General features: G+C 42.6%; 1 protein-coding gene across 1 annotated transcript in view; it reads right to left on the minus strand.

The window, feature by feature from the left end:
* DEPTOR (DEP domain containing MTOR interacting protein) overlaps positions 1 to 17,075 on the minus strand; it is a 120,826-nt gene that overhangs the window by 16,297 nt on the left and 87,454 nt on the right. Inside the window, exons 7-8 of the mRNA XM_006916588.3 lie at positions 16,776 to 16,846; positions 15,027 to 15,131 (exon numbers count right to left, since the gene is read on the minus strand). Coding sequence (XP_006916650.1) covers positions 15,027 to 15,131; positions 16,776 to 16,846 — 176 coding nt within the window. The remainder of the gene's footprint in view (positions 1 to 15,026; positions 15,132 to 16,775; positions 16,847 to 17,075) is intronic.

Consider the following 17,075-nt stretch of genomic DNA (forward strand, 5'->3'; position numbering starts at 1 on the left):
ACAAAAAGATACGCTGGCACCAGTGTCCAGGGTGGAATGCAGGCCGGGGCTCTGAGAGAGCTGGGGTGAAGAGTTCACTTTGAGAGTCATTGACGCAGAGGCGGTGGGTGAAGTGGTGGACTCTGGGCCTGAAACTGTTACTGCACACTGAAACACCTGATTATAGACAATTGTGTATATTTCCCAGCTGTTTCTCTCTGCATATTTCCTATTTCCACAAGATCTGCTTCTGAAGAGAATGACTTGAGACTTACCAGAGTCTGGGACACGTGACATCATATTCCACACATGAGCCTGTGGCCCAAGAGTCCAGCTTATGCAGATATGGGTACTCTGCCTGAGCTGACCTAGTGAAGACAGGAGACAGTCATGCTGTCTCTGAGTTATAGGGTGTGCTTGGTCTCGACTCTGGCTCTGTGAAGTGAAACTTGATCTCATCAACCACAGCTGTGGGGACACGCAGGCGGCCACCCTACCCAAAGCAGTTTCCTTAGGGCACTGTGGTCCCACAGCTGGTCACACGTGGTCCTGACAAAGGCAGCTTTCTACTCCGAGGTGCAGAGGGGCTCTGTGGGCCCCCTTATGCAGATCGCTGGCTTTCCTCATCCCATCAAGAAAGCCTCATTTAAAACCTCGCTCAGTGAACTTTCTATCAGTCAGCACAACTTCTGCCAAATCTGGGTGGTTACAGGACTAGGTAGGAAGAGGGAGGAAAAAAGTAAACATTTTCTCCTTAGCACAGAAACATCCATTTTTAAAAAAACCTGAAGACCCAAAGTATATTTGAATTAATACGAAATTGACCCCCACCAGCCTTAAACTTTCCTTGCGACAGGATGCAGCACATTATCCACTTGCCGTAAAAAGCCTCTGCTGCTCAGAGGGAAAAGGACACAGTGGGACCTTCCCAGACGACAGGCCACAGCTGTTCACTGGCAGCCTCGCCATCAAAGGGGGCTGGAACCCCATCCTGAAATCCCACCCCTGGGGATGGGGCAGGCAACAAGAGCTGCGTTTTTCCCTGGCGGTGAGGGGAAGCGTGAATGCCACACAGCATCGCTGTGATGATTCAGAGCAGCGAAGAGCAACGTGGGCGCGAAGACAGCGCGACTAAGGTTTGGGGCTGCGGCTTTGCTCGGTTGGCTCCATGCGAATTTTGACATCAACTGGAGCTAATATATTTCCAAATGTGTTTATTGCTGATACGCAAAGTACACCATCCAAACACTTTCCTTCCCAATGGATTTCAAAATCAAACTGTGGGACACCGCCTTCCATTGGAATTTGAAGCAAAAAAACCCACACAGCCCCTCAGCCAGCAACACGAGGGATCTTATGGCTTCATAGCCATCTTTTAAGAGGTCTAGGATGGGAGCTCGTGGCTGCCGTATGCTAAAATCACTTGGGAGTTTCCAAAAGGTGCCAATGCCTGGGCCCCGCCCCAGACCAACTGAACCTGTATTTTCGAAGAGTTTCCCAGGTGATTCTGAGGTACAGTGAGGGTTGAGACACACTGGTTTAGGCCCATTCAAGCATCTTTTTGTTCTTGCTTATGCTCGTTTTAAACAAGAGGACTTTAAGTAAGCCCAGGACCCCAAAGTAGAATTCACGGCACAGGAAGAGCTGGAATTCACTCTTTACCTGGCCCTGAGCAACGTACTTGGGTCTTGATTTTCTTACCTGTAAAACAGAGTTAATTGTACTCACTCACCTCTATTTCAGGAAGTCGTGAGACTAAAATGATTAAGGTAACATTATCTGACACGTGTCTTACAAAAGCAAGGCATTGTTATTATTATTGAAAACGGTGATAAACACTTATTATTAGTTACTGAAATGACTATGATGGTAGGAGCGGAGTAGAAGAAGGATGGAAATAATATAAATTGGGTGCCCACTGGGCCAAGCATTGAAGTTGATCTATTATACACATCTCATTTACCACCACAGCCAAGAGGGATCAGATCCTAGTTCTGGTTACATCTCACTTATGCCAGATTAAGTCATTTCACTTCTGTGAGTCTCATTTTCTTTACCTGTAAAATGAGGAGCTTACACCGGGAGGTTTTCTTTAAAGATTCTTATCCTGGGGTACGGTCCATACATAAGTTTCAGATGATCCACAAACACCATTAAACTGTATAGAAATGTCACACATATACACCCCTCTTTTTTTTCTGGGAAGAGGGTCCATAGCTTCGTTAGATTCTCAAAGAAGCAAATGACCCCCAAATAATATTAAGAATCAGCAAAATCTTTCTAGCTCTCAGTTTCTGATTATTGGTAGTATAAATAATACTACCATTGGTGTTAAAATTCCAACAGATATTAACATATGGGTGAATTTCAAAACATATTTCATTTATAAATCTACCTAATACAAAATTCTGGAAAGAGCCAAGAATAAAGATTAGCCAATGACCATTAGAAATTGTCGGTGACTTCTATCACTTCCCAGAAGTCGAACTAGTTTGAAGGTGATGTCCACAGACCTGGAGAGTATGTTTGTGCATGGGGGCTGATGGACTGATGGGGTAGGATATAAAGTCTCAGGGCAAAGAGAGACGAGACTAAAGATGGGGCTCAGTCAGAATAAGAACTTGAACCAGTGTCAGAAAAACACAGAATAAGGAAAAACCAGATACTCATGCCCTAAATGGATCAGGTGTCTGATGATGCTCTCAGCACAGACTTTACTGAAGGCTGTCTGTAATCACATCATCAGGATCTCCACTTTGCTATCATGACCAACTAGGGTTCTCGCTTTTGGGCTTCTTGCCAACAGAAAACACTCATTCAGGAGCCCAGCTCAGATGCTGAGTCTCATATTACATCCTAAAGATCAACACATTCGAGCTGCTTAAATCCTTGAGATACAGAAAGTTCAGAGACAAGGACATATTCTTTCTAGTTTCCAAACCTTAGTCCTTTCACTTTTAAACATTTTATGGATTTGAATTTCTTACCACACAAGAATGCCACCTATCAGTATGTGCTCTTGGAGGACATAGCAATACAATGAAAGCCAACGCAGAGTGGTCCCAAATGCAATACTATGCTTCTGTGCACAGGGTCGTCTAAATCTCCATGGCATCAAGAGTATTTTTTGGCCTATACATTCTCTTGAGATAATCAGTTCCACAATATAAAATAATAGTTCCAAAGCACAGGCTCTAGATCCAGGCATATCTGAATTCATACACAAGTCTTAACATTAGCCAAATGGTTAACCCCTCTGAATCTCATTTTTTTTTCCATCTGTAAAAATGGAGAAAATGCCTATGTCTAGGAATAGTTATTATGAATGATAAAACAGAGATAATGGACCTACCGTGGTGCCTAACCTGTAGCATCACTCGCCAAATGTTACTTTAATTGATCCTGGAACTGTTTCACTAAATCCACTGGAAGGGTGGGCCACGTGCCCAAAAACGTTAAATGGAAAAGCTACCTTTTTATGCAAGTGTGTTCAGTGCTGTCTGCCTCTATATGCGAATGAAATAATATAAGGTCTGGATGTGCTCAAATTCTTACAAAAATAAATAGACTTTCATGTGAATTATCTTGTTGCTGTTGGGCTGCAGTACATCTCATATCTGTCCATCTGTCTTAGAATATAATGATAAGTCATTGGGAATCAACTTCCAAGAATTGATTGAATACCTCATAGTACTGTCAGACTTGAATAAAAATAAATGGAATTAGTTCATTGAGAGATTAAAAAAAAAATGTGAGCACCTAGTAAGTGTCATGTGATGTGTGGTAGACGCTAGAATGAAATTCCACTGGCTACCTGCTATTCTAACAAGCATTTTCACTCTGGTAAAGCAGAGACAGTACCTAGGCTAGAGTCCCCACAGCCTCCAGGCACAGAAATTAATTTATCGACTCAGTAAATATTTATTTAGCATGCAGTAAACAAACAAAAAAAAGAATTAGATACAATCCTTGCACTCATAGAGCCTATGTCCTAGAGTTAAAAGAAAATAAATATGTACTTGTAAAATAAATAAACAGGGAGGTATGAGAGAAATTAGGGGCTCTGGCAGACACTATAAGTTTCATTCACCTTACCTCATCCCAACCTCTCTTTCTCTTGCCCTATAAAAATTGGAAAAGGAAATACTCAAACTCCCAGCCCCCTGTGAAGTGACCACACAACACAATACCAGCCAATGTGAATAGAAATGCTATGAAGAATTTACACCCAACATAAAAAGGAGGAGACAGGTGAGGTGAGGTGTAAAAGATAAGGAGGCACGCTGTGGAAAGCCTTGAGAAGAGAATTCTAAGGGAGAGGAACAGGAAGTGCCAAAGCCCTATGCATAGAAAGCAATCACTGGTCTGAGGAATTAAAAGGTGATAACAGAGGTGAGCAAGGAAGACAGTAGCAAGGAGATCAGATTTAAAAGACCAGGTGGAGGTCAGGTCATGTGGGACTGTGTGGGCCATGGTAAGGTTTTGAGAGTTTATCCTAAATGGATATGTGAAACCAGTGAAGGATCTCAAGCAGGCAAGTGGCAGAAGCTGACTTCCGTTGGCTGCTACCTGGAGAATGGATCATGAGGCTGCAAGAATAGATGTAAGAAGAACGGTGAGAGCCACAGCAGTTCTGGTGAGACTGACGGTGGTTTGGATGTGGGGAAATGAAGAAAAACAGATGCATTCCAGATACATTTTGGAAGATGAATTCCAGATACATTTTGGAAGTGTCTTGAATTAAAAAGAGAAGAGAAAAGCAAGCATGACTTCTAGGACTTTGGCCCAAACAACTGGGAGGATGGAAGTGATATTTACTGAGATGGAAGAATCTGGAGGAGGAACAGGAATGTGCAAAACAAAGCATTCAATCAACTCGGCATCTATAATTCCTGTCCAGGGATCCGACCCTGGCAAGTGAATGTTTTCCCATTTTGCTTTCCATCATTCCACTTTTTCTCACAGGCTGTAACTGTAGTACCAACAATATTTGATTTCATCTGGCAGAACAAAAATGGTGGGTGGAATTAAGAGACTGTAGCTAAAGGCAAAATGACAGACTCAGCGCATCACTTTATAGCCCTCATCATGGAATTTTGAGAATGAATTGTGAAAACCTACGAAACTTTGTATCTGAGACCCCCAAGTCTTGCACCCAGTAATGTTCCTGCCAAACACACATATCACCCTTTGTAATTAAATATTTGTGTGAAAAATTAATATCTGTCCCATCACTTGACCCGAAGCTCCATGAGGACAGGGACCTCACTGGCTTTGCTCACCGCTAGGTCCTCACAGGTAGTAGGCACTCAATAATTATTCGTTGAAGGATGTTTGCATAGCTTTTTCTGGTCAATGGCAGAAATTATTAGTTGTCCCCTTCCTCTTTATTAGTAGAACCTCCATTTTTTTTCTAGACACATGGCCATTGTGTTAATTTCCCAAGGGTACCATAACAAATACCGAAAACCGGGTAGCTTAAAACAATAGAAATTCATTGCCTCATTGTTCTGGAGGCCTGAAGGATGAAACTAAGGTATCAGCAGGGCCAGGCTCTCTCTGATGGCTTTAGGGGAAAATCCTTGTATTTCCTAGCTTCCTGCGTTTGCTGACAATCCTTGGTATTCCTGGGCTTTTCGATATTTCACTCTAGTCACATGGCCACCTTTTCCATGTGTCTCCACAGCGTCTTTCTTCTGTGCATATCTGTTCCTATTTCCAAGTCCCCCCGCCCCTTTTAAGGATACCAGTCATATTGGATTAGGGCCTAATCTAATGACCTCATCTTACCTTGACTACCTGTCAAGACCCTATTTCCAGATAAGGTCACATTCTCAGGTACTGGGGATTAGGACTTCAGTATGTCTCTTTTTGGGGAGACACGGTTCAACCTATAACATTCACCTAGAATAAACTCAACATCTCCCAGATTCCCTTGTATCAAAATGTGGCCATGTGTGGTTATGTTCTGGTCAATGATATATAAAGAGAAGTATTGTGCACAACTTCCTGAAAGTATCATTAAAGGAGAAATAGTGCCCTTCTGCTTCCCTTCTTCCTTTATGAGTGGCTGGAATGCAAACCTGATGGCTAGAGTTCCAGCAGCCATTCTAGATCATGAAGTAACCTTGGGAATGGAAGCTGAACAAAGTGAAACTACAAAATAGGAGACCAGAGACCACAGAGACGTTTCTCAGCCTTGGACTTGACTTCCTTCCAGCTTTTGCACAACAAAGAAATACTAGTCTTAATCATTGTTTTGAAGGATCTTTTATCACTCATAAAGGAACCTAATTATAGCTGATACACAACCCCAAATCAAGAATCTTCTGTAAGTCACATAGCAATGCCAACAGTAAAGATACCGTTATATTTATCTTTGCTTTCCAAGATACTTGCATTGGTCATGGATAAATCTGGGAGTATGGCTTTGGAAAGAGATGTTCCAGCTTTGGTTGGGACAGCTTTGAATTTATCTCAGGTATCGGTCAGTACGCTGGTGGTATTGGGGGAGGAGTCCCTTGATGTTACAGCTGGCAGCATCTCCAGAGATCCAGCACAAAGAAAATCAGTATGACAGCCCACAGCAGATCAATTTAGGAACCACTCAGGATCATACCAAGACATTTCTAAAACTTGTCATGTCTATGCTTTGTAAAAAATGACTTTTTCTATAGTTTTGAATAAAAGTGTTTAGTTTCAACTTAGCAGTGAGCAAAAACAAACCCACTGATATGAGTGTAGCAGTCGGCAGGGCCGGAACTTGGTATAATGCCAGGAATCTCTGATTCTAAGATGTACATTTGAACAACTCTCAAATTGGGTCACATCTTATGATCAATGCACCTTATATTTGAAGAAATATGTTAGATGACACTCTTTGAATGCCTACCACATGACAGGCATGGGCTTGATACTTCACCCCCATTTTCTTATTTATCCTCAGATTTATGTCATGAAGCAATTATCATTGCCATTTTAAGATGAGAAAAGAAGGTTTAGCATTTCTAAGAAAATAACAGAATTACAACAGCATAGTAAAATATGGCAGAAGTACATGATGACATAAACCTTGCTCCCAATGACACCCCATTTCAGCTACTGTGTTGTTACTTTGTGTTATGTGTTCATAAACTTATTTAAGAATCAGCCTGAAGACTCAGAGCAACACAATGATTACAACAGTATAATAAATGATGCCTACAAACATATACAGAGTGTTTATTATGAGGCAGCTACTGTGCTAGGACACATTTCATTTAATTGTGACCACTCCGAGTGCCAGTTTAAAGGTGAAGAATTTGAGGCTTAGATTAGACCTGAAGTAGTGAGGCTGGGTCTGACAGAAGGGGTGATGTTGGGACTCAAACACCCAGTGTCTGACACCTAAACCTAGGCTGTTTGTCACAGGACCCAATGCCAGGCACAAACTGGGAACCGGAGTCCTCGGTGACGACGGGATCGGCCACAAGAGAAAGGGCATGTGATGGGTCAGATGAAAGGAAGGAGAGTGACTGGCTAGGAGAAGTCAGACATGCTTCTGGGAGATTTCTGAGAGTGGGGGTCAGGGAGTGCTAGGCATAGGCTCGCCAGACGAAGTCAGTCAGAAAGGACCTTGTGTCCTCAGTATCCAGGCAGAGTGTGGCAGTCACTTTCTAGACGAGCTGAGGAGCAGAGACGCAGGGGAAAAGCGAGGACTGGACAGAAATCTTGGGTCACGAGGCAAAGGGCAATTTAGACTGGAAAGGTTGGAGCCCAGGGGACTCGAGAAAAATTTCCAGGAGAGAAGAAATCTTCAGGCTCGTTCTACATCTGGATACAGCCAGAAACCTCTTAGAGCTGTGCCCCACAATTCATACCATGAGGAAGACTCCACATATGTCCTCATTTAGCAGATGAGAAAAAGACCCAGAGAAACGAAATAATTTGCCGAACCTCACAGCACAGAGGCCTGAGGAGTGGAGCCAGGATTCTGTCTGACTCTGAAATCCTAAACTACTTTCTGGTAACAGAAATCATAACAGTGGTTGCCTCTGGTGGGAGGAGACTGACTGGAAAGAAGGCTGAGGGAACTTCCTGGCACGCAGGAAATGCTCTGTGTTGGATTGGTAGTTACCCAGGTGTACACTTTGACAAAATTTATCAGACTATACACTTAAAAGCTGTGTATTTTGTCATAAGAAAACTGACTCAATTTAAAACAGAATTTTATCAAGTTCTTGAACTTTCCTCCCCTAACTCATGCATTTTCACTGGGGCTGGCTTAACCCAAAGGAGAAAAAAAACTGCCTCTCAGAAAGTGAAAAAAAATCTTCCTCTTTTATATATAAAGCATGTGCACACACATGCACAGTACATAAACAGGTAAAGATTATATCTGTAGTATCCGAATTTCATAGTGAGGGATGATTAGGAAAAAAATGGCTTAAAAGGATCTTTAGGTGGAAGATAATAAAAAATAGTTTGAGAACCCCTGTTCTCACCCATCGCTACGCCTCCTTCCAAAATTCTCTTCATACTGCCATCTAGACATTCTTTCCTTCTAAGGAACCATGTTCCCTTCTGGTTTCTTCTATATGGAATAAACCCTCTGTGGGTGTGTGTATGTACCTATATATGTGAACACACTGCAACCATGTGCCTTGCACAAATACACACACTCACACACCACACACACACACACACACACACACTGTGCACAGATACGCTTAGGCTTAGTTGATCTCTATTCATTCTTTAGATCCCAATTCAAGCATCCCTTCCTCGGAGTGGCACTGCTCCCTGTCAACCTTCCCACCATCCTACAGAAATTAGCAGCGCTGGTCCTTTTCTTCGTAGCTCTTACCTCAGTTTATAATTCTATGTTTAGAAGCGGAATTATTTGATTACCGTTTCTTTCCCTCTCTAGACTACAAACCCCTTGAAGGCCTAACATAACATCTGACACATGGCAGGTGGTCGATAGATGCTGGTTGAGCAAAGAACTGTGCAGAGTTGTCCTGTCTTCTCAGGGGCTGGCAGAGTCTCGCCTGAGGAATGACCCCCTGCGAAGGAAGGGCACAGAGCAGAAAAGGGATCTGAGCTGAGGCCCTGAGAAGTGGCCTCTCATGCGGGCAGAGTGGCCATCTCTCTCCTCCTAGTCATGTCCAACGGTGAGCAAAAAAACCCTAACCCTTTCTGTTGACAAAGAATCAGCTCTGCTGGAGTGAGACAAAGCACAGCACAAGAGACAACACTTTCTACTCCCACATGTGAATTTCCTGAATTCAGCTGGAGAGGAACTATTTTTAAAAATGCAGTTTTGTTTTTTTAAAAAAAATCTGTGTTGGTCATCATCCCACAATTTGCTACTTCAGTGCCCAAGCTGTCTTGGCTAAATTGATTAGGAACTTCAGATGGCTTGCCCAACCTGGTCTTTCTCTTGATTCAGGAAGAAAATTCCATGAAATATAAAGGTTTGTTGCCAAGGGGAGGAAAGACCAAAGAGCAGGATTTTGACATTTTTCCTCTGTATGAGAAACAGAAATTCTGAAAGGGGGTGGGGAAGAATACAATGACCACCAAGTCTTTACTCTCAGTTCGATTTCTCTATAAATATGCAAAACAACGAACAGAGAATAGAAGCCCCATAAGTCCACATCCATCAATTCATCGCGGCAGGAAACAAGAAAAGAAGCCAGGAGTTTTGAAATCCCTCTGAGAGTTGGCACAGGGTTACATGAAAACTTGGATACTGTTTCTCACAAGATTTAATTATTCCCACCAGAAAAAAAAATAAACTTTCCAGAGAAGAGCAAGGATACTTTTGTTCCTTATTTGTAAATATGGCTCAAATTTCTTCATAGTCTGAAGGCTGGTTTGCTCTGACAAGTGCTTGATTAAAGTAACAAAAATGAATGTTTTGTATCTTTTACTTGGAGGATCTTGCAAGATCTAGTCCTGACCTAAGTGAGAAGCTGGTGCCAAGAACAAAAAATTATTTATTTGATCTTTTCCAAGCCAGCGCAGGTGACCACGTGACCGTCCTAACAATTTGTTTTGAATGGAATACAAATTCTCCCCACAGGAGACAAGAAAGGTCATGCATCTATGAGCAGTTTACAAGGGGTTTAAGGTTTCATTGGAATATATTCTCTATTGGGTTCTGCCTCATGGGTTTGTATTTTTTGAAATAATGCAATAGGAAGCATTATTAGGGCTTTGGGACAGAGACCAGGTTTGAATCTAGGTCTGACATTTATAAGCTGGGTGAGCTTCGGAAAGCGATGGACTGGGTCTCGGTTTCCTCATTTGTAAGTAGAAAGAACACTACTCACCCATCTGTAAGAGCTGTAAGAACAGTAAAAGATGATGCGTGTGAAATATGTGAGGAAAAGTTGCAGGTTCAATGAGCGAATCTGTCAGCCTTTCTGCAGAAGCACCGATTCACTGGATCATCCAATAGATTTGCTTCCAGTACTTACTAAGTGCCAGGGATGGTGCTAAATTCTGGGAATATAGTAGTCAAGACAGACAAGGTCCCCACATGGATGGAGCTACTGGAGACAATTACTAAACCTCTAAGTACTATTATCAGATTCTGATAAATATTATGCTTCAAAAAAATAAAATTAGTTAATATAATAAAGAGTCCCTGGAGGAAGAGAGGGAGGCTTTCAAAGGGTATTTAAGGAAGGCGTCTCTGAAAAATTGACGTTAATCTGAATGGAACCAGTCATCCACTCTTAGGCAGGAACAAACTTGGTATTTGGAAGGGACGGAGGCAAGGCCAATGCAGCTGTAAGCAAAACAGGGTAACAGACAATGTTATGATCAGCAGGACCTAGATCATGGACTCTGTAGACCACAGAAAGAGTCTGAAACTTATTCTCATTGTAATAAGAAGCCATTAAAAGATTTTAAGTGCCAGAATCACTTCATTAGATTTTTTTTGAGGGAACAGGCTTGGCACAATTATGATTTTGTGAAATGAAAAAATTCTGCCCTGACTAGGCTAGAGGATAGTTACTAGAAGATCATGTAAAATAAAGCTTTGATAGATAATGTGATACAGAAAATGGATTTAGACTTGATGTGATTTTTTTTAAAAAGAGGATGTCATTAAACGCTGTGACACGAAGCCATGTTTAGGTGACACTCATTAACCTGTAGTCCATGGAATATCTTGGGAAGGAACTTTATTCCTTTTCAAAGAAGAAGAAAAGAGGTAAGAAGTAGAATTACTCTTCCTGGAACAGATTTCTTCTTCCAGGATTTTAGTGTTTGGATGCTGAGATTAAATGAACTAATGTGCTGAAGGAGCCTGGCACGGTGCAGAGTTGGGTATGCAGAAGACACTCACTAAATTATAGTAGCCTCTCTCTTTCCTCTTTTACCCTTTGCACTGAAATGAACCAGAAGCGATTGGTACGGAATTCCTAAAGGATGGGTGAGGAGTTGCCAGAGGAAAAACGTAGGAAACAACCAAGATGAACCTAGATGAACCTAGATGAAAATGCGTTGCACGAGTGGACTATACTTTCAACGATTCCCATATTTCATGCTCCATTCTAGAGTTTTAATGCCAGTGAAAGGTCCCCTAAGCCAGAGGTGTACAGATTTCATTTTTTAAGTAAAAAAAAAAAAAGAAACCTTCAAAATAAGAATAACTCCAAGTTCAAAGATGCTGGACCAAGTGAGAATTTCAGTGACACTACAGCCATTGTTTTCTAGGCATGGGACGGGAGGAGAGTAGTATGAAACAATACAGCAACGTATTAGAAAAGCTGTAATTAATCATTTTCCTTGTATGTGGTCTTGATTCAGATAAAACTAAAACTAAGGTTATAGTTTGGAGCCTCTTCTAATATCGACTTCCTTTTTGATCTTTGGGAACCAATATGGAACAACTGCACAAAGAGAAAGTAATCAGAAGGAAAAAGGAAAAACAGATGGAAATACAGGCAAAATTTTCAACAAGCTGGAGCTGGTGTAAAAGTCTAATATTTGACCCAAACACCTACAACTCAATTCCATTTACGGCCGAAGTCAGGTTGGAACTCTCCCTGCCCTGCATAGTTATGTTCCCTGACCTGCATCTCAGTATGTCCAGCCCCCCCCAGCTAGGGCAGCTGTGTGGAGGCTGCTGGCGTGAAGAGTTTGGGGACCCTGGCTCTGGGTAGCCTAGGCACAAAGGTCACAGATTTCTTTACTCCAATCCAGAAAAGATTTGGGATAGACATTATCACTCTCCCCAAGGACACATTTTCTCTGGAGTTTTCCCAGTCTTTCTAGAGATGTAAATTTTAATACATATTTGAGAGTCTCCCCTCATCATGGACTCAGGATTCCATTGAAACTAGGCAAAGGACTCTCCTTTGGGTCTGGAAAGGTCTAGAAGTGTTAACAGGGAGAAAACAGCACTTGGCCTGTTCAGTCGGGGGCCTGTCCTGGCCACATGCCTGTGGCCCACATCTTAAACTGTTCCAATCACCATAAAAAAGGTGAAATAAAACAAGGAGAGAGATGCCCACGTGAGAAATCTGGTTGTAAAAGCATCTGTTTGCGGCAGGTAAAGCAGTGAAATTAAGCAGCCACAGTAAAAGCGTAAAAGTCCCGCTGGATGGAAATGTCCCAAAGGCCCACCGGCAAGGTTATGTCCACACTGGAAAGCAGGAGAAAACCAGGGCCACCACCGGAGGGCTGAGTCAGGCGTTGAGCAGAGAGGGACGCTGAAGGTCAAGTGTGGCGCTTTAAACTGACCTGGGCCAGCTCTCGTCAGGCAGAAGTGCTAAAAGGAAGCGTCTGGCCAGAATTTTGGACAATTTTTCCCCAGGCCAAGCAGGTCAGTCATTGCCCAGGCCAGCAGATCCTTCCCCCAGGGCCCTGGTGGGGCCATCACCCCTCCCCCGCAGCAATGTGCACCCAGACACATCACCCCAGTTTTCCCACATGAGAGCATCAGTGACGTGGCAGGTCGGTGGGAATGAGCCTCTAGGATTGGATGATACAAATGGCTTTTTATGGAAGCGAAGTTATTCTATAACCAATACATATGATTAAACAGTAACTAATTTATCCAGTGTTTTATCTCTCTCTCTATACATTCATTTCAATACAGAGTTTGACCAAAAGCAGCTTCTTAGAAGTTTTAGCCCATTTCTTAACAATCTCAAGACTCCATTGGAGTGTTCCTGATAAAATGTTGTGATAGGCAATTTAAACAGGTTTTTTCTGCTGCTGGATATGACAGAATTTATAATATGCTAATATGCCTTGTGAATTTCCAAGAGAGGAATAAAGTAGACAGCAGCTTAAAACTATTTTGATCACAGAACCTCAGGACAGGATATTTCGGACCCGGAGAGCTATATAACACGATTTTGGAAGTGCTGCGCTAGTGAATTCTCTACTGCCCTACAACATGTGAAAACCATTGGACATCCCCTGAGAAACTAAGAATAAAAACCATATGAGGTATTAGCTTATGAAATGAAAAAAAAGAAAAAACTATCAAGTTACCCATCTATCAGGGCACATACATTAAAACTTAATTAATTAATTGACGATGCCTAGAACAGTTATGCATGTTACTCAATAAAGATGGACTAAAAGCAATTAAATACACCTGGCCAAGCAAAACAAGGTCTTTAGTTATAATGTAAACCCATCACTTTTCCCAAAGAAAACGTGCTTAAGTCAAAGCCCTTTGCTGGTGAGTGCACGCTCAGGACTGAAACACTATGCCAAAAATAATTTATACTAGGTACTTTACTGTGGAAATAAAATATAAAGTTCTTGCCACTGCCAAGAGTTCTATTAGAAAATGAAAAATTCAGCCTCGGTAAAGACAAAAATGCTCGCCCTTGATGCTCCCAGCCAGCTTTCCTGCTCTGGGTTTCTTTAGTGCTGTGCCCACTGCAGAACTGAGGTGGCAGGAAGGGCCTCTAACACAGACCACCTGAGCCAACGAGCCCTCTGTAACGTGCTCAGAGCACGGGACCTGGAAGTCTGTGCCTCCCGCATGAACACAGAGTTTAAAGCAGAGGGCGGAGTCGACCCCCAATCATCCCGGCGCTGACAGCCCGGACGGGCAGTAGTCTGTGCTCTCTGCTCCCCTGAGCCAGTCTCTGCTGCCCACCTTTCTTTTCTAGTAGGAAAAGCAATGTCAGGGGATAAGTGCTGGAAATCAGAGCTATGGAGACTCGAATCGTGTTTTACTGGTTTACTGCTCTCGGGAAAGGACTGATGGGAGAGGATGAAAGTACTGAAGAAACGAATGAGAGAATAACCCGCAGGCCTCACGCCTTCTGGACCCTTCCATGGTCCCAGCTAATCAAGAGTTAAATGTCCTCTGTGGAATGTTTCACAGATGGCAGAACAAAACTGCTAGATAAAGGTGTTTTGAAGTGGAAAACCAGTGCTGTCTCCGTCCTGTTGTATCCTATTTTGGTATAAATAAAGACAGTGTGTGTACATATATATTTGTATGTGTATGTGCGTGTATATATATATATATACACATATATATATATACGCACATACATATGAATATAAATCAAAATGTTAACAGTGCTATACTTTACTGTGTGTCAATTATACTTCGATAAAGCTGCTTTAAACTGTTAACGGTGGTTATCACTGAGTTAGGAAAGACTACAGGCAATCATTAATTTATTTTCTGCTTGTCTGTATTATCCAAATTTTCTTGGCTATATGGCTTTATAAACCCTACAGAAATGTACTTTGTATAGAACAGAAACCGTAGAGTTATTATTTTAAGATTTAAGAAAAAAGAAACTACATTTTTTTTCAGGCTCAGTATTGGTTAAGGGGAGAAATGCAAAAAACCAAGGGAGGTTTGGTGGCCGCGGAGGCACCGTCAGAGGGACAGGAAAACGTTCCCTCTAGTTGCTGCATCACACACTCTTGGCTTCGTTTCAACCCCACTCACAAAGGGAAAAGGCAACTTGACAAAAGTGAGACCAAACACTTAGGGAGAGAAAGTACATAGGCACCAACGACAAAATGAAGTGAGAGGTATTCAGACACTTCTCCGTTGGAGGTACCTTCATTCCTGCCGCGGCTGCAGGGCCACTGGGGTCCACGGCCTGGATGTGGCATGGCTTACTTCCTCGCACCACAAAGCCCCAGCCGACGGCGTCGCCAACAATCTAGAGAGGAAAACCACAATTAGCAATCAGCAGACGGGCCCTGGCAATTTGCCTGTCCTTCCAAGAGAGAGGAAGCCGGCCCGGGATTGAGTGTGTGCCACGATACATCTCTCTTCTCCGTTTCATCCCCACCCTGTCACGGGAACGGAGCACGGAACACCTTGCTTCGATCATAAACACAGGCACGTCTATGCAGAAAATGTGGTCAAGAGACACCTGTTGGGCAGAAAGAAGCTTTTTCTCTGAGGCCATCACTCGAGAAATAACTGGCAGACTGCCTCTTTCTTAGGCCGCTGTGTGATTTAATAGCAGACTCAAATGGAAAGTTTAGAAGATCTCAAACACATGGTGGAATCTTCTCTCCAGATCCGATTTCTATTCCACGTTTGCTCTTTTCCCCTAAACGCTGGCTTTCTTGAAACACAATTTTCTCGACCCAGAAAGGAACGTAAAAAAGTACACAAAGTTCACAGTTTACAAGTAGACACGGGTCCAAAGGTTGTCTTCTCCTACAGAATCGTTACTAGAAGTGGCAGCTGTGTTCCTCAGGTGTCTTTAACACGTACCTCAACTGAAATAAGGACGAAACGCATTCATAATCAATCCTGAGCAACGCTGGCAGTAAAACTTAAAACCGAAAAGAAATACTTCCAAGATAAAACCGACGGTCTCTTGAATGCTGGAGATGGAAGAAAAGCCGGGAAACCGTGATATTTTTGTGAACATTCTCAAAAAGTTTTAGGCACTGCGTTGGCTTTACGGTTGGCTGTTATTAGTTCATTCCACCCAATTTCACCTCCGAATGTAGTTTACCTTTTCCCCTGACGCAGACATGTTAGCAGTGCTTTTTTCAAAGTGACTGGCCATGACTGGGACCATCGCGTTTTAATTCCTCGGTGCTCAGAGTGTGAAGTAGTCCTTGACAAATGTTTGCAGCGTGAATGAGTGTGGAAAGATTTTTTTTTTTCCCTCCTGAGTTAATAAAACAAAAGTTAGAAGACTGAAGGAAAGAGATGTTTTAAAGAGGAGGTCGATGTAGACATCAAGAGACGGAAGAAGAAGCCAGGGGAAGGAGAGCGGGCGAGGGCTGTCAGAGAGAGCACTTGGATTCTGTCTGAAGAAAATCAGCGGGGGAGGAAAGTTGAAGGACCTCCGTGAGGGGCAAGCCTTCGCAGGAACGAAGTGCTCCCGAAGCAGATGCTTATACAACACAAGGCATGCTAACATGGTCAAAAGCACCACTGCTTATGGTGGAGCAATCTGTCCTACAATTTTCTTTCTCTACCTAAAAACTCCCCTAATGTCTTAAATGACTTTTAGAATTAACTGCAACACAGAAGATTATTGGCAGTATCGATGCTATCATTTGCCCCGAAATCCGTAATTGTATTTAATAAGTACGTAACGGAAATCTCTTATAACAGACAAAAGGAGTTTCAAATTAATAATACATCATGTCAAGTCCTAATGCATTTTCGTGTCTAAGGGTCAAGAAAGCCCACTGATATAATTATGCCAAAAACAAAAGGAAAATTAAGAGGTTTTCGATTCTGACGTGTCATGAGACACACCGACACATTGATACGTTGACGTGGCCTGGAAAATACGAGCAGCGCAGGAGAAAAATGCAAGCCATGAGCTTACCGTGAACGTCTTCCTTGCATATGGAGCCCCGGGTGTCAGGAGTTCCTCCGAGGTGACAGGTCTCTTTAACACTGGAAGACAGACACAATGTCAAGGTGCAAACCCCTCTGAGCCCTAGATCATTCATTCGGCAGATATTTTACTGAAAGTCTCAGAGCATAAGTGAGAAAGACCCCTGCCTCGCAGTTTATACTCTAGCTGAACAGAGACAGAAAATATTAGCAAATATAAATAATCCTAAACCTAACCTACAGGGCGATGGAGAAGAAGAAATGCAGCAGGGCAGAGGAAGTGACAGGG

Source organism: Pteropus alecto, unplaced genomic scaffold (genome assembly GCF_000325575.1).
Source record: "Pteropus alecto unplaced genomic scaffold, ASM32557v1 scaffold164, whole genome shotgun sequence".
In the NCBI taxonomy this organism is placed as follows: Eukaryota; Metazoa; Chordata; class Mammalia; order Chiroptera; family Pteropodidae; genus Pteropus; species Pteropus alecto.